The sequence below is a fragment of the Coenobita brevimanus genome, chromosome 105 (assembly GCF_032717465.1).
Source record: "Coenobita brevimanus isolate Jiangsu-jjx chromosome 105, ASM3271746v2, whole genome shotgun sequence".
In the NCBI taxonomy this organism is placed as follows: domain Eukaryota; kingdom Metazoa; phylum Arthropoda; class Malacostraca; order Decapoda; family Coenobitidae; genus Coenobita; species Coenobita brevimanus.
In genome coordinates this window covers 26,512,058-26,534,557 of record NC_137058.1, presented here as the reverse complement: position 1 = coordinate 26,534,557, position 22,500 = coordinate 26,512,058, and the positions used below count along the sequence as shown (strand labels likewise).

The 22,500-nt window shown below is 42.6% G+C and overlaps 2 protein-coding genes across 3 annotated transcripts in view; one reads left to right on the top strand and one right to left on the bottom strand.

Annotated features, from left to right (window-relative positions):
- LOC145416290 (long-chain fatty acid transport protein 4-like) overlaps positions 1–22,500 on the bottom strand; it is a 148,038-nt gene that overhangs the window by 15,388 nt on the left and 110,150 nt on the right. The window lies entirely within an intron of this gene.
- Positions 1,026–22,144, top strand: LOC145416317 (uncharacterized). The gene is made up of 8 exons (XM_080285316.1): positions 1,026–1,060; positions 5,935–6,124; positions 9,123–9,231; positions 9,659–9,765; positions 15,664–15,786; positions 16,158–16,275; positions 17,501–17,626; positions 21,451–22,144. The coding sequence occupies exons 1-8, from the start codon at positions 1,026–1,028 to the stop codon at positions 21,582–21,584; spliced, it is 942 nt and encodes a 313-aa protein (XP_080141442.1). The 3' UTR covers positions 21,585–22,144.

The following is a 22,500-nucleotide window of genomic DNA, read 5'->3' as shown; positions in this document are numbered from 1 at the left end:
GAACACACTGAAGTGGTTTGGCCATGTGGAGAGGATGGAGGGTGAAAGACTGACGAAGAGAGTGTATGTGAGTGAGGTGGAGGGGGGAAGAGGGAGGGGGAGGCTGACGATGAGATGGAGGGATGGGGTGGAGAGGTATATGAGAGAGGGGGGTGTGAGTTGGGAGCAGGGCAGTGAAATGGCAGGGGACAGGGCGACTTGGAGGCGATTTGTTTGTGGCCACCCCAAACGGGATTGAGGCGTCTGGCAATAGATAGATAGATAGTGTGCACTGGTACATCCTCACTATACAATAGTAACAGGAAAAGGACACAGAACACCGAGGGGCCACAAGGTTAGTGACAGAAATGCAGCAATGAGCGAGGCATGAAAGGCCACAGACTAAGTCACAGAACTAAGAGTTAGCCACAGTGTGGGTCACGAATGCAGAGCGCACAGATACGTCCCCACCATACAGGGTCCACGAGTGAGAATGAGAGTAATGGTAGGCTCAGTGTGCTGGGTGGACTGCTCTTGCAATGCATTCTGATTGGCTGGCACACTGCGGGGTTGTCCCTTGTGCCAATAGGGTCCCGTGTCTAAGCCGGGTGATACCTCTCACTGCTGGAATATGCACAGGACAGCTGATTGCTTCCCATTACAGCGCCAGATATCGCCAATTTCTGCTGGATATTGTTTAAACAGAGTCAAGCAAAAAGTGCTGGATATTGCGTTGGGCCAGACATTAAGACGACAGACAACTGAGAGTTTACTGAATGTCCTTCTATCTATCTACCTATACACAGTACCTACATATTTAACTACCTATCTATAGCCAGATATCTTAATCCTGGAGAGGGGGATGATTCATGTCCATGTTACTCTATCTTGTCTTTAGGCTGTCCTTCCACTAAATCATACCACCCTCATTCACATAACTCTGCATCCTACCCTTCCACCTCATCCTCAGCTTCCACCACCTCTTTCCTTCCACCTCACATACACTCTACGAGTAACAATATCTTTTCCTTTTCTCTCTCAATGACATGGACACATTACAGAATGCCAATCAGTCTTACAAGTGAGTCTGAGGGTATCCTGCTATGATGGTGCCATAACCTGCTTATCTGGAAGAATTCTACACACATTTGCAAAAGGACTATTTATTAGGAGATGGCCCATATCAGACTGAAAATGCTGTACCTCTCCAACAAACACCTTATCCAAATATAGGGATTAAATATCAGGACTATAAGGATAATTTTAGATGAGAACTCTGGTCACAGTATTCACTGTTACTCCAGAGGAAAAATGTTAAATAAATTCTGGGTCCTGTCTTTGCCTACAATGTTTTGCCTTCAAGAGAAGTGCATGCTGTGTGGAAGAAAGTGATGGATTATACATGTCCACAGGAAGCACTGCAACAACATATCAATTGGAATACATTCCAAGAGGAAGTCAGTCCTACCACAGTAAAGGTGACAAGTATATCAATACCCATCATCATCATCTGGACCTCCTCTCCCACCCTAGGGCAGGGTGAGGAGTAGCACGTCCAGACAGCCTAAGTTTGCCCAGTTCAATGGGCCACGCTTCCATTCACTCATCATTCAAGCCCCCAGAATCCTGGCTCTACCTGATATGCCAAAAACCCACCTAAGGTAAATGTTGGTCGCTTAATGTTTTTCATACCCATAAATCATCGATTCCTGATGCTGCAGGTTTCCCATTAAAAAGAGATTATATATAGATGTAGTGCTGCTGTCGGGTGTCTGCCCTTTCATCTCCTCCATCCTTCTTTCCTTCAATCCTCTTCTGTCTTTCTTTCCTTCATTCTTTCCTTGTCCTTCTGCCTGTGGGTGACTCTACATTCCCTCTTCTGTCTTTCTTTCCTTCATTCTTTCCTCTTCCTTCTGCCTGTGGGTGGCTCTACACTGAGTGACAAGCCAAATGGTTTCCTCTACACCAGGAACAATTTACTACCCTGGGTGGTAACCATATAACCAAATTTTGGCGCCTGGTGGTTTAGTGGGTAATTATTGCGCTCCAATCGGATTGAGCCGGTGAAGGGGTGATTGGGGTTGATTGCTCATGTAATGCCACTCAGGGATGAGTGAGGCTGATCACTCTCATCTTAAATGTTGGGACCCACTGTCTAGCCCAGGGCTCCTACGCTTCTCATGGGGCAATGTAGGATTGGATGATGATGATGATGATGATGATGATATATATATATTGTATATACACACTCACAGCAAATTGACTTAGGACCTACACACAGAATTGCTATGGGAGAATTGTCTGTCCTTGCTTTGTGTTTCCACCTCTACCAAGTGAATTTTTTGGGCATGAAGTAACTGGCAACTCCTTTGGTGTTGGCAGGAGGAGGTGAAACACTCAGCACATCAGTGCTTGTCCAAAAGCGAGAGTGGGAGTATATGTTCCCGTTGCTCCGAGCTTGCATCTCCCTCTTTTTTCGTATGCATTACTATTTGCCCTTTTATCTTCCTAGAATCGAGTTGTCATGCCTGGAAAGTACTGCTCAAGGAATGAGAGGGTCTGTATCATTCCATGGAGGCAGGATAATGTCCCTATCAACACGATCTGTGAATGTACTGGACGCACAAAGTCAACCGTCACGAAAATTCTTGCTGCAGCACGCGGCCTGCCACCTGATGTCATACCAGAGCACGTGCATGGCGGTGGAAAGAAAAGGACGACTTCCAGAGGTACAAATACGCTTCTGAAGAGGGAAGTATTCAAGAATCCTCGAATGACAGCAGCAGAATTGAAGAGAATGCATCCCCAGCTGTTACAAGACGTCTCAATTCGAGCTATCCAACACCGCTTGCAGAAGGAGCTGGGTTTGCCAAGCTGCTCTGCAGCCAAGAAACCGCTTCTCACTGACCGCATGAAGATGCAGTACATTCAGTTTGCCAAGAAGTATGCACACTGGACATCGGATGAGCAGAGAAAAGTTATGTTTATTGATGAAAGCACATTTCAAGTGTTCCAGGTGCGTTCTGCCAAGGTTTGTCACCCTGCCTCCCGTAGTTGATATGGCCCTGCTTACACGGTGCCAACTGTTAAACACCCACAATCAGAAATGGTATGGGGGTGTTTCTGAGGTGAAATGAGAAGGGGAGGCCTCTACTTTCTTCCTAAGAAGTTGATGATGAATGGTGACCGGTACATTTAAGTTCTGAAAGATCATTTGTTAAATTTTTTTGCTATTCATGGGTGCGACTTCTTCATGCACGATTCAGCTCCATGTCACAAGTCAAGAAAGGTGACCAAATGGCTTCAGGATAATCGGATTGAGGTCCTCGACTGGCCTGGCAACAGTCCGAATCTAAATCCAATAGAAAACTGCTGGGCAAAGATGAAGAAAATTATGGCAGAGAAGAAGACACCCAATCTGGACAACCTCAAGACTGATCTGGACAACCTCAAGACTGAACTGACAAATGTTTGGTGCAACGAAATGTCCTTAGATTACTTTAGCGATCTAAGTGATTCCATGCCAAAACGTATCCAACTGGTCCTGAAAAAAAAGGGAAACGTGATTTCATATTAATGAATGGCATTTCATGAACAAACATTGTGATATACTATGGTTTCTGTGCTTTTAATACCTTGTGGGGGGAGGTCCTAAGTCAAATTGTGGTATATATATATATATATATATAGTCAAGTTGCCTAAGGCGTGGCTAATTGGTTCTGGACCGAGCCCGTGCCATAGAAAACCGCTCCATACAAATAACTAAACCTATGGGAAAAATGCAGTTTGGTTCTGGACATTCACCCCAAGTCCCCCTTTTCACCCCACTTTTCCCTATTTTTCCCCACTTTACACACGCACACAATCGAGCCATCAGTCAAACAAAAATGACAACCCACCTTAATCACTTCCTATGTCAGTCCAAGTCGTCTCCAAGACCAAAGCAAACACTATCTCACCAATACAGGCAGCGTTACTCTTGTACAGTAAATCGTTGCAACAATCCAATAATCACACTTGCATAACGTTGGCCTGGTGCTACACGATGTATGCTGTAGTATGAAGCTTGGCTGAGAGGTGACAATAGCAGAGGAGCACACGCGAATGAGTGGAAAAGACAGGGCTTTGAAAGGGTGCCAGGACCACAACTGAACCAAAACAATGCTCTGCACGCCGAGGCCGCTATCTTGCCTGCGATGAGCGATGGTCGCCTTGCGTGTGCCTGGTGTTTTGTACAAAATTTTCCGATGGCAATATCGTTATAGTGGGAAATTCATCGTAAACTGGATTTTGGGGTGTAACTTTTTTGTCATTCATCGTTGTAGCGAATTATCGTATACCAGTTCAACGTATGACGGGTAGTGATTGTACTGTACATACCTGACTCCGACGACAGAGAAGGGTTGGGGGTTCTGAGGCAAGAGGCGAGTTTCAAACCTTGCTGAACGCACGCCATAGGTATTTTATGCATGTGGTTCGTTTTGGGGGGGTTTGCATCTTGCCATGTCATAGAAAATCGTGCCATAAAAGCACGCGTCATAGGCGACTTGACTGTATATATAGATAGATAGATTAATATACAGATAGATTAATATATATAACAGTACCAGATGCATGTGCATAGGTGGCAAATTGTGAATGTTGTTCAGTAAAGAATTGATTAAATATACTATAAATAAATATAAATACCATACAGTATACCGTTCAGTGCTTCAGATTAAGTGGATTTTTTTTTTTAAATTTCTCATATTCCCTCCCCCTAATTTCACATACTCCTGCCACAAATATAATGAACCATTCTCACACACTCTATACTTCTCACAAAGTCTTTAAAAGCAGTCTAAGTTCTTTTAAACACTTTGAACTCACAAATACTTCCCTGATGTCCATGCATATATACATTTATTATTGTAGATACTACATAGTATATGAATCTATCGAATTTTTCAATACTTTTTTTATATAATTTTTCAGACGAAATGATGATCTATATACTGCTATGGGTAAGTATTGTATTGTAGTGAATCATTCCTAACAAAAAAATGGGCAGTTATTCCAAAGCTTAAATGTACATTATCTAAACCACAGGTGAAGAGGCTGGGTGAGAAACATTTCACCTGTCTTGTAACTATTACTACTGTACTATCAGCATGGGAGAGGACATGTGTTGCCCTCCCATGCTGCCTTACAACACTTTGATGTATATAATTTTGATTAGCAATACTTTATTTTCAGACTCTACATATTAGTCGATAATAGATATACCATTACAGATCATAAAAGATAAGACCAGAACAAATCATGCTGTGCTGCCTCGTACAGAAAAATAATAGATGGTCAGGTGTATCACAGCTAGAAACAGATTCAGTGTGATAGAGAAAAATGTGGAATATTTAAGTTAGGCTGCACCCAAGCTCTTCACTTTCTCCTCATCTTCTTCACCATGAACAAGTTAGTCATTACATCTCTATTATAATCTATTCACTTTAACTAGGACAAAAACTGCCATCTCTCCATCTTGAATGCAGAGTTGTAACAATAGATTAACAACAAAATATGATGGGCATCACAAAGTAGTGCTATGGAAAGGTGGTGGTGCTGTGGCATTGTGTTATTCGGCCACTAAGCTATGGGTAATATGCAGCAAGAGGACAAAAATCTTGGCCAAGTTAAAGTGAATGAAATACAGGTTCTTGTGACATGAACCCACTGAATAAGTTACAGTTTTAAAGAATTTAGAAGAGCTTATATTGCTGGGATAAAGTTAGATTTTAATGAGGCAACTGCCATTTCATTTTCTTCATGTTAAAGGAAATGTTTTGTAGTGACTGGCAACTATAATGTTTATAATCCAGGACCCTATTCAGTTCTAAGTAGGAATAGACTGATCATACCACTGCTACCCCTATTCATTCTTCTCAACTAAACAGCCTCATGACTTCTGCTCCCACCAGAATTGTACTCCTCTTGGAATTAGTGGCAATAGTGTTACTACATGTGCCTGGTTATGCTGATGCCCAGTGCCCCCCATCTGAGGTGCTTGGGCCGTGCATGTGTATCATAGATGGTGATGATCAGCTCAACCTACGCTGCCAGTCAGTGAATGGTTGGGAGGAGATAGCGGACATCTTTGTTGAGAATGGGGTATGTACCACTAATACTACTAAATTCTTTCTGCCCTCCCTCCAGCTCACACTTCCTCTCTCAAATATCTCTGCATCCCATCCCTCCATGTCATCCACAGTCCCTACTACTACTACGACTACTACTACTACAGTACTATTACTAATACTACTGCTGCTATTAATGAAACCAAACACATATAAAAATTATGATATCCCTCTGTTACAGCCCAAGCTGAAAATTGGATACATACTGATATCCATCCATCATCCAATCCTACATTGCCCCATGAGGAGCATAGGAGCCCAGGGCTAGGCAGCTGGTCCTGACATTTAAGATGAAAGTGACCAGCCTCACTCATCCCTGAATGGCATTACATAAGCAATCAACCCCAACCGGTCAGTCTTCTAACATCAGAAACTTCACAAATGGCGTCCCCCAAGGATCTGTTTTGTCCCCTACACTCTTTAATCTATACAGGCACGATGCACCCACACCCCACACACCACAGATACACATAGCTTCCTATGCAGATGATGTAACACTTACATGTACACACCAAAATGCAAACACAGCTGCACACATCATTCAACCTTACCTCAACACACTACACGAATGGTTCACCACAAACAGGCTCAAAATAGCTCCAGCCAAATCTACAGTGACTCTTCTCACAAACTGGACAGCAGAACACAGTCACATCCCACACCTCACCATAAACAACACCCCCCTACCACACACACACAAAATCCTTGGTGTAACATACAATACATCAGTGTCATTTAAGCAACACATCATAAACATTAAAAATAAAATAACACCAAGACTCAATGCTTTGAGGTCACTTGCCCATACAACATTCGGACACAACAAAGAAACCACCACCACAGTATACAAACAATACATACGTTCAGTGATGAACTATGCAAGCCCTGCCTGGGCTTCTAACCTGACCAAAACACACTACAACACTCTACAGACCATACAGAACAAGGCCCTAAAAATAATCACAGGCTGCACAGCTACTACACCCACAGACCACCTACATCAAGAAACCAAAGTCCTCAAAGTCAAGGATCACCTAGACATGAGAGGCACCCAGTTTCTTGCTGCAGCCTCCACAAACCCACAACATCCACTACAGTACATGGCAGCACATCCACCCACACCAAGGAACATCAAAACAACACCCAGCACACAATACCATACACAAATACTGAAATCTCTCCCCCCTCGCCCACCTCAGACCAGCTTCCAGAAGCATAGCCACACTCAGATCACTCGCTGCTCCATTCAGTCACTTAAAGACAACACACAGTTGCATGCACGGCCTCCTGACATCCACCCTCCTGAATCCTATCTTCCTTGTGAGGACAGGGTCCACCTGGCCAGGCTGAGATGTGGGCACCATCCAGCCCTCTTAAGCTACCAGAAGAGGCTGGATGACTCCACCGCTGATGCCTGTCCAGGATGCAACACAGCACCCCATACTATTAAGCACATCATGGAAGACTGCATTGCACACAATCACCTACGCCAACAACACAACATACACTCATACACTCTTTGAGAGCTCTGTGGGAAAGCCCAGTCTCGGCCATGGCCTTCCTAAGGGACTCGGGGCTGTTCGGCCAGACTGCCTAGGGAACAACTACTACTACTACTACCCCAACCACCCCTTGGATATAAATCTTCACCGGCTCAATCCGAATGGAGCGCAATAATTACCCACTAAACCACCAGGTGCCATAATTTGGTTATATGGTTACCACCCAGCATATTAAATGGTTTCCTGGTGTACATACAGGAAACCATTTGGCTTGTCACTCAGTATACTGTAGAGTCACCCATAGGCAGAAGGAAGAGGAAAGAATGAAAGAAAGAAAGACAGAAGAGAGAGTGTAAAGTCATCCATAGGCAGAAGGACAAGGAAAGACTGAAGGAAAGAAAGACAGAAGAGGATGGAAGGAAAAAAGGATGGAGGAGAGGAAAGGGCAGACACCCGAGAGCAGCACTACATCGGGTGAGTGGATGGAGAATCCCCCCACCTACCACATATACACACTGATGTAAAAACATATAAAACTGTGAGAAGACACTCCTTTGTTACAGCAAACAAGATGAAAAATGGATATCTTTTAATACTTTTGTTACTGATGGTGGCAGTTAGTGATAGTGGGGGTGCCCTGCATCCACTCAACTGATGTACTGCTACTTTCAAGTGACTCTACACTAAGGAACAAGACAATGTTTTCCTCTACTCCTCCTATATTGGATGGTAATCACATAACCAACAAATGGATGCCTAAAGGTATAGTGGGTTATGGTGCTCTAACTGGATGTCGTCCAATATGTGTTAAAACATCAGTAACTTAATAATGAAACTACTACAGATGTGGTCTAACTGGACAACTCCAACTCCCACCACCGGTGATACAATCATAAAACCCACATTTTGGAAAGTTGACAGCAGACTGCTCAGTACATCTAGATCACAATTGAAACAACTAGTTTAATCCTTGGGCTGGCCAACCTTATGTACAAGGTTTGGTCTCAAACTTTCACTGTTCACTCAGGAGTACAAATATAGGCCTGGATGTAAAACTAGTACTGCATGTCATGTTCTAGGAGAAAATTATGACTTATTAAAACATTATCTGCCTTAATAAACCTCATGTAGCTATCTATCTACTGGCAGAAGCCTTAATCCTGAAAGGGGTGGATACAAACAAATTGCCTGCATGTCACCCTGTCCTCTGCTGTTAAGCTGCTCTCCCTCCAACTCACACCTCCTTCTCAAATCTCCTCCACCCCACTCGTATATCTCACCACCACATCCCTCCATCTCACATTGCACTCCCTCATACATCTCTCCACTCCTTCTCTCCATCTCACACCCCCTCTCTCATACATATCTCCACCCCATCACTCCATCTCATCAATAGTCTCTCCCCCTCTCCACCTACAATTATCTAATCTTTCTTTTTCTTTTCCATTTTATTTACCCTGCTCCCATCAGCTGACCTACCTAGCGAGTGTGGACATCATCAACTCACCAGGACTCACTGACATACCACCCTCAGCCTTTGCTGATGTTGGTGTGGGTGCCATACGTTTCTTAAATACAGGTTAGTTCTACGGTTACATCCTGATTCTAGTGAGGGATGCCTTTGTGTTGTGGCACCAATATAACCAGGATGTTCAACTGCCTGGTTATACAAACATCCCTCACCTACTTCCCTATCCCCCACAAGGAGGATGGTGAACTGTAGGAGGACCAACTAAAGTCTGCAGTCCACTGGGTTCATGTTTCAGATGAACCTGGGGTTACTGTTACTACTACTACTACAGTTATGTCCTCAATTCTAAAACTGAAGTACAACTAGTCTTGGTTATGTGATGTATTTTTAAAAATATTTTCATAGTTGTCTTGGATGAAATTTGTTAGCCATTAATACACATAGTTATAACTACCAATTAAGAACTCAGCAGATTTTAGGAGCATATTGTATTACTTTAAATTTAACCTGCAATGCATTCTTATCTTTTTTCCAGGCCTGCTGTACCTAGCCAGTGAGAGTTTCAGTGATGTTACAAGCAGCCAAGTATACTCCCTCTACATTAAGCACAACTCAGAATTCTTCTCTTTGGAAACTGATGTGGTATGTATATAATGCACATATACAGCAGGAATAGTAGTTGGAGCCCTAGCTTCATCTGAAATGTGAACCCTGTGGACTTCAGGCTTAAGCTGATGTGATTTCATCATCAACATTTTTTGGGATGGGGAAGCTGCTGAGGGACATTTTTATGGCCAGACAGTTCAGTAACCAGGTTATATCAGTGCCACCAGATGAAGGCATCTCTCTCCAGCACCAGCCCATGCATAAAGTACACACGATCAAAAAAGTATTGTGCAGGAGGAGTACGACGATATCTGAAATGATCAATATAGCTTGTGTAGTCCCTGGAAAATAAATAAATTATTATCTAAATATGCCTTCAGTAACAATATCAACCATAAACTGTCATACGAAACCTATCTATCACGTACTTATGTAAGCATGTCTGACAACGTGGGGGACAAGATTCAAACATTTCCAGAGTCCATTGTTCGTGGTGTCAGATTGTTTCAGGCCAAATGTGCACCGATACTTTTTTGATCATGTGTACACTTATAAAGCATGCACATCAGGCATAACTCTGCCTTCTACTCTCTGGAAACTGATGTGGTACGTTTTTCCATTCATTTTGACAGCCTGATACGAGGTGAGTAATGGATCACTTTCATCATCATTCCAGGAAATAATTTAAAAAGCTGAGATATATTACCCGGTATAGATGGACATAAGTACTGCATAAACTAGTATGATTGTAGAATTAGCAATGATAATAATGATAATAATGTTCATTACCATCATCATCATCTAACCCAGTGGTGCCCTATGAGAAGCATAGGGGCCTGGGGCTAGGCAAGTTGGTCCTGCCTTTTAAGATGAGAGTGACCAGCCTCACTTATCCCTGAGTGGCATTACATGAGCAGTAAACCCCAACCATCACTTGGATTTAACCTGCACAGGCTTAATCCAGCTGGAGTGTCTTAATTACCCACTAAATCACCAGGCGCCATAATCTGGTTATATGGTTACCATCCAGCATAGTAAATGGTTTCCTGGTGTACAGGAAACCATTTGGCTTGTCACTCAGTGTACAGTCACCCATAGACAGAAGGAAGTTGAATGAATGAAGGAAAGAAAGACAGAAAAGGAAGGAGGGAGTGATGGAAGGAAGAGAGGACTGGGCAGTCACCCGAGGGCAGCACTATTTCCTGGTGTACAGGAAACCATTTGGCTTGTCACTCAGTGTACAGTCACCCATAGACAGAAGGAAGTTGAATGAATGAAGGAAAGAAAGACAGAAAAGGAAGGAGGGAGTGATGGAAGGAAGAGAGGACTGGGCAGTCACCCGAGGGCAGCACTACATCGAGTGAGTGGATGGTGGGCATCCCCACCTACTGCTAATAATAATAATGATAATGATAATAATAATAATAATAATGATGATGATGATGATGATAATTGTATCACATCATTTATGCAGGTTCCAATATGCTTGCAAGCGTCAGCCTTGGGCACCTAGTTGTGGCTCTTAATGCTGCTCGATCTCTGGCAACCACCCTATTCAGTCCATTATCCCTGACGTCAAAATACAGTCACTGTTTGTTTTACGATGGGGTTATGTCAGGTCATACCTTATCGAATAACAATTTTATCGTAAATCGGGAGATTGAAACACATTATAAAAAGGGGGTTATGTCAGCTCAACTTCCAAAAGTCATCTAACCAAGACTGAACCATAAATGACAACCCACCTTCATTCCTTCCTGTGTTGGTCCAAGTCATCTCCAAGTTGTCCCCCCTGAGGCTGGGGGACACTGCCTGTGCTTACAAGGACTAGTGGTCAGCCTCTGAGTCAGACAGGAACAGGTTAGGAGGTAGGGAATCTGGCCCATACCTGCACCAACCTTAGCACTGGGACCCATACCTGCACCAACTACAGCACTGGGGCCTACACTGGTACTGACCTTACCAGTGGGCACACAAATCCACAATATTGTACAGTAATTCACCAAACGAAACACTATCACACCAGTACAGGCAGAGTTACTCATGTACTGTGCAGTAAATTGTTGCAACAACACAATACAGTACAGTAGTCACACTTGCGTAAAGTTGGCCTGGAGCTACACGATGTCTACTGTAGAACAATGTTTGGCTGAGAGGTGACGATAACGGGGGGCACACATGAAGAAGTTGAAAAGACAGGGCTTTGAAGGGATGGTGGGACCTGAACCATAACAATGCACTGCATGCTGGGGCTGCCATCTTGCCTGAGATAAGCGACAGTTACCTTACGTGTGCCTGGCGCTTTCCGATGGCAAAATTGTTATACAGCAAGCTCGCCCCCAACGCTTGGGTTTTGTTCCTAACATGGCGCGTTTGGCGCGAAACCGCGTAAGTTTTAACTACTCCTTAATTTGCTCCCTAGATCTCCCAAACGTGGTCCCCCGCTGCCATCTGCCACTGGTAATCAATATGAAGCACCCCAAGTGGTCAGAAGGTCCATCCAATGTCACAGCCCACAAACACAGCACTGCACAGCAAAACTCCGACACACAAACACCCAACCACAAGGCAACATTCCGATGCCGAAACCAGTCGGCGTCGGAATGTTGCCCCGTGCCCACGCACCTGCGCGTCGAAACCTTGCTGTGCAGCACTGTACTTGCAAGCCACAACACCAAATGAACCCTCCAACCACCCAAAGTGCCTCATATTGATCACCAATGGCAGACAACAGCAAAACACCATGCCTAGGGAGTCTAGGGAGCAAAATGGTTTCTGGACCATTCGCTGTCAAGCCAGTTTGCCGTCACAATAATAACAAGACAACATAGACTTTGATGGATCCCCCTGAAATATAGTTATTAAAGTATTGATTAATTAATAATAAGTATATTTATAAAAGTATTGATTAATTAATATATTTATAGAATGACGGGGAGTCATACAGGGTGCGAATTGTCCTGATGGGGAATCGTTCATGTTTTGACGGGGAATTGACATGATGGCGAATTGTCTTGGAACCCACCGATCGTATGTAATCTATAACTGGTTACAAGGCTTTATTTAATGCTTTAACTTTCTTTAAGTGCTTTAATTTACAGGTGCATACCAGAATAGTAAATATTTAACTTACAAATACAGTACTGTGGAAAAGCAGTACAGCAAATATTTAACAAACAAATAAAAAAGGTAATATTCTGACGCCTATCAGAAAACTGGTTATAAGACTTTATTTCTGGCTAGAACGTTATTTAATAATACTTTAACTTGCACATAAACTTACCAGAACAGTACTGTAACTATTTAACTTACAAATACAGCACTGAGGAAAAGCAGTACAGCGAATCACATCACGTGATCAAAACAAACCGTGCGTGCTGAGCTGATGTTCGAGGATTTGGCCTATCAAAGGCCTCTCTTGCGTAAATATATAGTTTTTGTAATGGTTCTTTAATCTTATTTTATCTTATACATATCTCAGCACTAATTGTGTATAATTGCGAGCGCGTTCGGCAAGAACGTGTTCCGGGCAAGTTTGCTGTAGTGGGAAATTTATCATAAATCGGATTTTGGGGTGGAACTTTTCTATTATCATTGTAGTGAATTATCGTAAACAGAATCAACGTAAAATGAGTAGTGACTGTAATAATAATACAGTAATCCCTCACTTATCTGGACATAACAGAGCCAAAGGCAGGTCCGGATAGTGGCAACATCTGGATAATTAACACTATTCCTTTACCACACATAACCACCTCCAACCTATACCTAACTTATTTGCACAGTACCTATGCTTAATTTGGCATTGTTTTCCAGTTATTCTGGCATATTTAGACATCAAAACACACATAGAAATATCAAAAGTAATGCTAAACACCAAGAAAACCATAAAAAAACCAAAACCAAAACCAAAAAACACCTTACCTATAAACCACTGTATGTACAGCACCCCTCCTAATTTTGGCATTGTTTTCAGGTCAATCTGCCACATTTAGACATCAAAACACACCAAGGAATATCCAAAGTAATGCTAAACACCAAGAAAACCATAAAAAAAAAAATGAAAACCAAAAAACACCCTAGCTATACACCACTGTATGTACAGAACTCCTACTAATTTTGGCACTGTTTTCAGGTTAATCTGCCATATTCAGACATCAAAACACACAAAGGAATATCCAAAGTAATGCTAAACACGAAGAAAACTATAAAAAATGAAAACCAAAAAACACCCGACTTATGCACGACCGTATGTACAGTACCTTTCCTAATTTTGGCACTGTGTTCAGGTAAATCTGCCATACTGAGATATCAAAACACACACAGGAATATCCAAAATAATGCAAAACACCATGAAAACCATGAAAAAAAAAAATTGAAAACCAAAAAACACCTGACCTATACGTGACTGCATGTACAGTACCCCTCCTAATTTTGGCACTGTTTTCAGGTCAATCTGCCATATTCAGACATCAAAACACACATGATTATCCATAGTAATGCTAAATATCATGAAAACAATGCATGAACAACAAAAATCCACAAAAAAACTGCATGGTTTGAAAATCTGTTGTCTGTGACGAGCGATTGCTCCTGGGGCTCAAAAAAATTCCACAGCCAAATATGCCACCATAAATTAGTTATATTGGTATACATCATATACCATCATCTTCGCTGCTGTTTATACTATACGATAAGCTAATAAAAACACATAAAAGTGACAAGTAAGAGTATGAAACTCAAGCAGGAATAAAGTGTTCAGTAGTAAAACTTACCTTCATATAACTTCCCACCATCCTAATTCAAAATTTTGCCGGCATCTTCCAAGAGTTAAGCAAATGTCTAGATGCAGAATTTCGTGAACTTTCTTGTGGTCAACACGCTATTTCCACATGACCAATAGTAGTTGCTTAAATTGCAAAAAACTTTGAAAACTCACAAGTCAATGCTATCACCACGGAAGAGGGAGCAAGGGGGGAGCCGGAAGGGTATGGAGGAGGGAAGGGAGGGGCGAGGAGAGGCGAGGCTTTGGGCAGGACTCTCCCTCTTCTATCAACAGGCGGACGGGTGCTTTTGCCACACATTTACTCGTGCCTTGCGGTCTGCGTTTGATGGAGGTCGTGGTTGGGAAAGACTCAGCCCCACGACCGCGTGTTATTAGACATTCGGTAGGGAAAGTGCACAGACGTTTTGACACCGCTTGCGGGTTGGTCATATTTCTCAGGTGCTGGAGGTTCGTTGGGAGTCATAGGACAAGCATGTGATTTTGACCACTCAGTACAGAGTCCAATGGACATTTTAGCTCTGGTTGTGGGTTACATACTACTTCCCGCTCATGGCTCAAGCCCAGCAGCCACAATACTGAATGTTTGGACACGTTGGCTGGCCGGCCAAAGTTCTCTTGCACTTTTGTGTCTGGATAATAGCAAGTAAATTCAGATAATGGTTAATAGTGCCAAGGCCCAGCGTACGGATGCTCAACATGTTCGGATTATGAACGTCTGGATAGCTGAGGGATCACTGTAATATGATAATCATAATGATAATAATTAATAATAATAATAATAATAATAATAATTGTGGAAAGGACTGAGAGCAAGAGATTAATGAGGATAGTGTATGTGAGTTAGGTGGAGACCGAGAACAAGAGGGAGAGATGAGTGGAGAAGCATGTGACAGAGAGGGGTGTGAGCTGGGGGAGGGCAGTGAAATGGCAGGGGACAGGCATGGAAGCAATTTGATTGTGGCCACCTCTTATGGGATTAAGGTGCCAGGCAGTAGATATATAGATAGGACAAAAATACTAACAATATAATACAGTAATATAAAACAACACTAATACATAGGATGAAATTATAACATCATTTATCTTCATTGCTAGAAATGACAATCCTGTTCAATTTCCCTATGAGCTCAAGAACGAATCTCTCACAGCCAGGGTCTATGTCAAGTCTGGAGTCCCTCTTCTGTTCCTACAACAACCTTGGCAGCCTCACTGGAGCCCTCAACCCTACCACTGCCTCATACATGGACTTCAGCAATGACAAAATTAAAAATGTATGTAAAACAAACTATAATATAGGCTGGCTGGCTGGCTGGAGGGATGGATGGATAGATGAGTGGGTGGGTGGGTGGGTGGATGGATGGATGGATGGAGGATGGAAGGATGGCTGGATGGTAGGATGGAAGGATAGCTGGCTGGCTGGATGAATGGATAGACTGACTGGTTGATAGATGGATGGATGGCTGGTTGGATAAATAGATAGATGGATGATTTAATGGAGGATAAACCTTAAAATGGACCAGAAAAAAATATATATATATATATATATATATATATATATATATATATATGCTCACAACAGATTGCTGGTGGCTACTTCTCCAACGCGGCCAACCTGACCCATCTCCTGCTGTCATTCAATGAGCTGGATTCCACAACCCTCTCCCTCGGCTGTTTCAACTTCTCAGGCACCGGGGACACCCTGTTCCTTGACCTAGCATGGAACAACCTTACTCAAGGAGTTCCTCTCTCAGCCTTTGGAGGTTTGTTTAAATTTTTATTTTCAGATCTGCATTCAGTTATTCAAACATATGGCCTGCCAGTACATTATAGGCATATATGTGTACATGTAAGTGTATATATATATATATACAATATTTTATTCAGCTAATAATGAGTTCAAGGAGTGTGAGTGTTAATATTATAACCAATGACCCTCCTACAGTTAGGGTAACTTTAGTATTCTATTCTAGCTAACACCAGATAATTTTATTCAGCTGAGTGAGTCAAAGAAGCATGAGTGTTTTGATCTGTCTATCTGTCTGAAGCCAAAAGTATGGTCACAAAAATTGCCTTTATGTCACTCTGGCTGCTGCCATCAGGCTTCCGTCTCTCTAATTTATGTCATTCTCACAAAAATACCTCCCACCTCCATCCCTCCACCTCATCCTTGGTCTCTTCATCCTCCTCCTCAATCCCTCCACCTCACCCTTGGTCTCCTCCTCCTTCTCCCACTCTCCCTTCACCTCTCTCACATAAACTCTCCTAATCAATCTTTCATTCCTTATTTCTTTTCATATGGCCACACCATCAACACTTTCCAATACATCCACATCAACATCATAACACTCAAACTTCCTTATACGTGCTGTCTAACTTTCCATGCAACTCTGCTCATACATGATACTTTCAGGTAATGATTTTCAAAATTCTCTTTCCATCCATCCATCCATCACCTAATCCTACGTTGCCCCATAAGAAGCGTTGAGCCCAAGGCTAGGTAAGTTGGTCCTGACATTTAAGATGAGAGTGACCAGCCTCACTCATCCCTAAGTGGCATTACATGAGCAATAAACCCCAAACACCCCTTGGATATAAACCTGCACCGGCTCAATCCAACTGGAGCGCCTTAATTACCCACTACACCACTAGGTGCCCTAATTTGGTTATATGGTTACCACCCAGCATAGTAAATGGTTTCCTGGTGTACAGGAAACCATTTGGCTTGTCACTCAGTGTAGAGTCACCCATAGGCAGAAGGAATAGGAAAGAATGAAGGAAAGAAAGACAGAAGGAGAAGTGTAAAGTCATCCGTAAGCAGAAGGAGGAGGAAAAAATGAAGGAAAGACAGAAGAGGAAGGAAGGATGGAAGAGAGGAAAGGGCAGACACCCAAAGCAGCACTACATCAAGTGAGTGGATGATGGTCACCACCACCTACCTTTCAATTACTGTAATATGTTTGTGATATTCTTTCTCTTTCAATTCAGATCGAGTGCCAAATGAACTGGTACTGAGTCACAATGATATCACCACCCTTGACAGCCTTGTGTTCATACCATTGCTGGACCAGATGATGGCGGCCTATGGAACTAATGCCTACATCTCCCTTGACCGTGAGTTACACACATCCTTCATTGCTACTGTCGCTAGTTTACCTTTGTCTGAGAGAGTTGGTTCACTCTCACAGCTTATTTACCATGCCGTCGTTGCATGAAATTCAATGAGCCTTGGTTATGAGACAGGAATGAATGTCTTTGGTTACTGGTCACATCAAGCCAACAGTCTGACTACACCCCGCGATCAACTGAGCTGACTGGGGTTATGGATCTTTATCTTGTTGCTTATAATGAAATTCGTCATTATCTACTGCCATTTATATATCCTTTTTCGCAATTAAGTCAGGTGATGCCTTCATGTGGTGGCAATGATACGGCACAGGGTTCAACTGCCTGGTTATACAAACATCTCTCAGTTAGTTCAATATCCATGAAAATGAGGATAGTGGACTGCAAAAGAGGAACTTTGAGTGTGCAGTCAACCCAGGTTCACATTCAGCTGAGCCTGGGGTTGCAGCTACTATTACTACTACTACTACTACTACTACTACTACTACCACCACCACCACCACCACCACTATCACCACCATAACTACTACTATTACCACCACCATTGCTACTACTTATACTGCAACTTCTGCTAGTGTTTCAATTAAATATAATTACAGAAAAACTGCATATCAAAGTTCCACTGCTACCTATAAAGCTAATTTGCCAGTCCCCTTTAGTTTAAAGTACTGGTACCTGTAATGTGGAAAAAATTCTGATATACTGAAACACATTCCTGACAGGACCACCTGTAGTGCAAATGGCTCAGAACTTCAATCCTTGTTTGAAAATGATTCACTCAAAGTCATTTCAATTTGAAGTTGCTGATTAACCTTTACTTTAAGTTGCTCATTATTAAATATATAATTGTTCTTAATTCAGAAATGAGTGTTTTTGAGCAGTTAGCCCATTATTTGTGAACCATGACCACCTCTACTTCAAGTTAGCATTTTGTCTACAAAGATCCTAGAAATTAAGTTAGAACTGTCCATAACTGATATTAAGTAATGTTGTAGGTGGCACAAGGCACCTCGTTGGACTTATTTCCTAGTGATATCTTTGCTTATTACACCTTAATATTCTCTTACATGCCACTTGTATTGTTACAATATCAGCATAGTTTACATCAATAACATATACAGTAATAGTATCAGCATAGTTTACATCAATAACATATACAGTTATAGCACACAGAGATGTCCAATGATTTTGTTTATAAAGGTTTCAACATGCTTGCATGCATCGGTCTTGGTCGCCTAATGGCGGCTCTCCACACTGCTTGATCTCTGGCAGTCTCCCTACTCAGTCCCTTTTCCCTGAGGTCACACTCTATGATCTCATCCCTGATCTTTTTCACTCTGCCTCTCGCAAAACTACCCCCGATGTTCACATTTCTCACTTTCTGCCCCCAACAGTCATCCTCCATCCTCTCAATATACCCAAACTGTCTCAATCTACTCTTCCTCATCACAACGCCAATACAATCCAGTCACATTCTTTCTCTGTCTCTGCAATCATAAACCTTGCCCTACCAGGCCTTGCAAAAACTACCCCCATGTTCACATTTCTCACTTTCTGCCCCCAACAGTCATCCTCCATCCTCTCAATATACCCAAACTATCTCAATCTACTCTTCCTCATCACGACGCCAATACAATCCAGTCACATTCTTTCTCTATCTCTGCAATCATAAACCTTGCCCCACCAGGCCTTGCAGTCAAAGACGCACTACACATCCACCTAATTACTGTCATTTCTGTACATGCAAAGCCTATGAATATCCTCTTCCTTTACTGCCTGGTCTCACTACCACATAGCATTATGTTCCTGACAAATGCCACATACAAAGATCCCTGAGCATGGAGTAAGTGCCTCCTTTCAATGTCAGGAAAGGCAACAGCTCCCTGAACTTCCTCCAACCACACCTCACTCTAGTCACAGAGCTAGCTCCAGCCCCACCTCTAGCACATAACATGTCTCCCAAGTAACAGAACTCTTTCACACACTCACAAGACTAATCAGCAAGATCAATCCTTTCATGCCTGACAATCTCCATAAGCTTTTGCTGATACAATGCACACATGAAATCGGCAGCATCTTGCAGACCTCAAATCACTACGTTTCTTCTGCACCCACTTATCACAAATACTGCACAATAAGTAATTACTTCCCACACCCTTGTGGCAAACTGCACATGGGCACTCTCCCTCTGCTTTGACAATACTGCCACCTACCAAAGATATCATCACTTGTTTTATCTCCATTTACTCTCAAGCCCTTGTGCTCCGTACTGTATCTCCACTTCCTAAATCTTTCCTCTGCTTCCCTCTCATTCTCTGCAATCAACATCAAGTCATCAGCATACAACATCTCCCATGGGAGTTCATTTCTGAAGTCACATGAAAGAGCTTCAAGCATCATGACAAACAATGTGGGGGCTCAAGACTGATCCTCGATACACACCAACATTCACGGAAAACTATCTATCTATCTATCTATAGCCCGACGCCCTAATCCCGCAAAGGGTGGCCGCAGACAAAACGCCTCCAAGTCACTCTGTCACCCACCAATTGACTACCCTCCCCCCAACTCACTCCCCCCTCCCTCATATACCTCTCAACTCCATCCCTCCACCTCATCCTCGGTCTACCCCTCCCTCTTCCTCCCTCCACCTCACCTACATACACCCTCTTAGTCAGTCTTTCATTCTCCATTCTCTCCACATGTCCAAACCACCTCAGTGTATTTCTCCTAATCTTTTCAACTACATCCACATCTACCCCACAACGTTCCTTCACTTCTTCATTCGTCAACCTGTCCCTCCACGTCACTCCACATGCTCAAATCTCCATTTGCTCTCACCTGTGTATAAGCACCCACACACATAGCCATAACCACTCTAACAAGCCACTCCTCGATCCCAAGCTGTCTCACTGTCCACTTCACCACCTCCCTGGGAACTCTGTCAGGGACCATTTCTCCAAAAGCAACAAAACAAAGTACAGCTCCCATTTCTTTCCTACATATTTTTCTTGAAGGTGTCGAACAATGAATACGACATCAATGGTCCCTTTGCCTGGCATTAACCTTAACTGCATCTCACCTATATTCACTCCTTCCCCAATCACACCTTCTCGGACTCATCCAGTACCGTCATTATCTGAACCAACAGATTTATACATCCATAATTTCATTTTTCCAGGTTATCACCCTTCCCCCTGTACACATTAACAATCACACTCTTCAGCCAGTCATCAGGGACAACACATTCATATATAATTGTATTTATCAAATCATTAATTGAACTCATTCCTATATCTCCCGAGGCTTTTAGCATTTCAGCAGTCAACCCAGACACACCCGCTGCCTTCCCGAATTGCATCCTGCCTACTGCCCTGCTCATAGTAGCAGCATCAATCAAATGTCAAGGGCCAAACACTGGATCCATTGACTCCAAACCTTCCCTGTTCCAGCGAAATTCCTCATTCAGCATCCGGTTTATAATGCTCTCTCCAGGTGTCTTTGATATCCTCATTGTTCACCACTACCTGTTCTTCATCATTCTTCGCACACTGCTCATCTACAATATCCCTGTTTTCCCTCTTCATCTGATCTGCCACTTTAAATATATTTTTCCTTTCGATGCTATTTAGGTTATCCAGTAAAAGTCTCTGAGACTCAGATTTTGCCCTGTATATCTACCTTCTCACCCTATGCTTGGCAGCCAAGTATAAGTTGCAAAGGAAAAGGTGTTATATACCCTCCAATGCCACTCAGAATGTAATCAATAAATTTACTCCCTCCCTAACCACCTATTTTCCTGGCATAAACAGATAACCTGCTGGCATGTGAGTGTGACATGGCGTGGGTTGTGGATCATCCGGGAAGAGATCTGCTACAGCTGGCAGAGTGTGAGGATGGACGCCTTCTGTCTAGCCTCACATCGGCAGACTTCTCACACTGTTAAAATCTGTTCACTTTAGCATGGCCTAAAATGACTATCTTTCCATCATGAATGCAGAGCTGAAATAAGAGACTAGAACATGGTGCTTGGGATGCAGTGCTATGAAAAGGATATAGAACTTTAGTACTTTGTAGTACTGTCTTATTTTACCACTGGGCTATGGGCTTTATGCTAGAAAAGGACAAAAAGCTTTGCCAAGTTAAATTGAACAAACTATCATTAAGCTGAATATACTTTACACTGTATAACGATTCCATTATGTATCACAAAAGTTACAAAAGCTTTGTTACATTACACTCATAACAAAAACTCTGTTTAGGACTCATTGCAATCCCAAGTTCATCTGAATAGAAAATTTATTGGAATGCAGGCAAAGCTGCCCTGCTCCTTCAGTCCACCATCCTCCTTCTGAGGGATAGGATGGGAGCTGAGGGACATTTGTATTATGTTTGTACTAAAAGTGCAATCACTGATCACCAAGCAGAATCAGATATTTTCCTTATTTTCATTTTACTTGTCTGCAAAGTAATTTATCCATTTCTAAGGCAATTATAAAAATAAAATGCAAGTTACAGGCATACCATTTTTCTCCTCCTATCAACATTTCTCAGCCTTGTTGTCCTCCTGCATTCTAACATTCTGCAAAGCAGCAATCCATCAACACTGATTTTCACATTAATTTCACATCATCAGCACTTGTACTGCTGGTTTCCTGTACACCAGGAAACCAAATTAAGGCGCCTAGTGGTTTAGTGGGTAATTAAGGTGCTCCAATCAGATTGAGCCAGTGCAGGAGGTTTACATCCAAGGGATGGTTGGGATTTATTGCTGAAGTAATGCCACTCAGGGATGAGTCAGGCTGGTCACTTTCATCTTAACCCACCGCGTGCCAGCAACGTACATGTACGTCGGGCCCTGC

What these genes read in the sequence shown, in the direction of transcription:
- LOC145416317 (XM_080285316.1), top strand. Translation starts at nt 1,026, where the DNA reads ATGGACACATTACAGAATGCCAATCAGTCTTACAA. An exon ending in CATACGTTTCTTAAATACAG is followed by an intron (nt 9,232 to 9,658) that starts GTTAGTTCTACG and finishes TCTTTTTTCCAG; the next exon opens with GCCTGCTGTACCTAGCCAGT. An exon ending in TGCCTACATCTCCCTTGACC is followed by an intron (nt 17,627 to 21,450) that starts GTGAGTTACACA and finishes TGGCATAAACAG; the next exon opens with ATAACCTGCTGGCATGTGAG.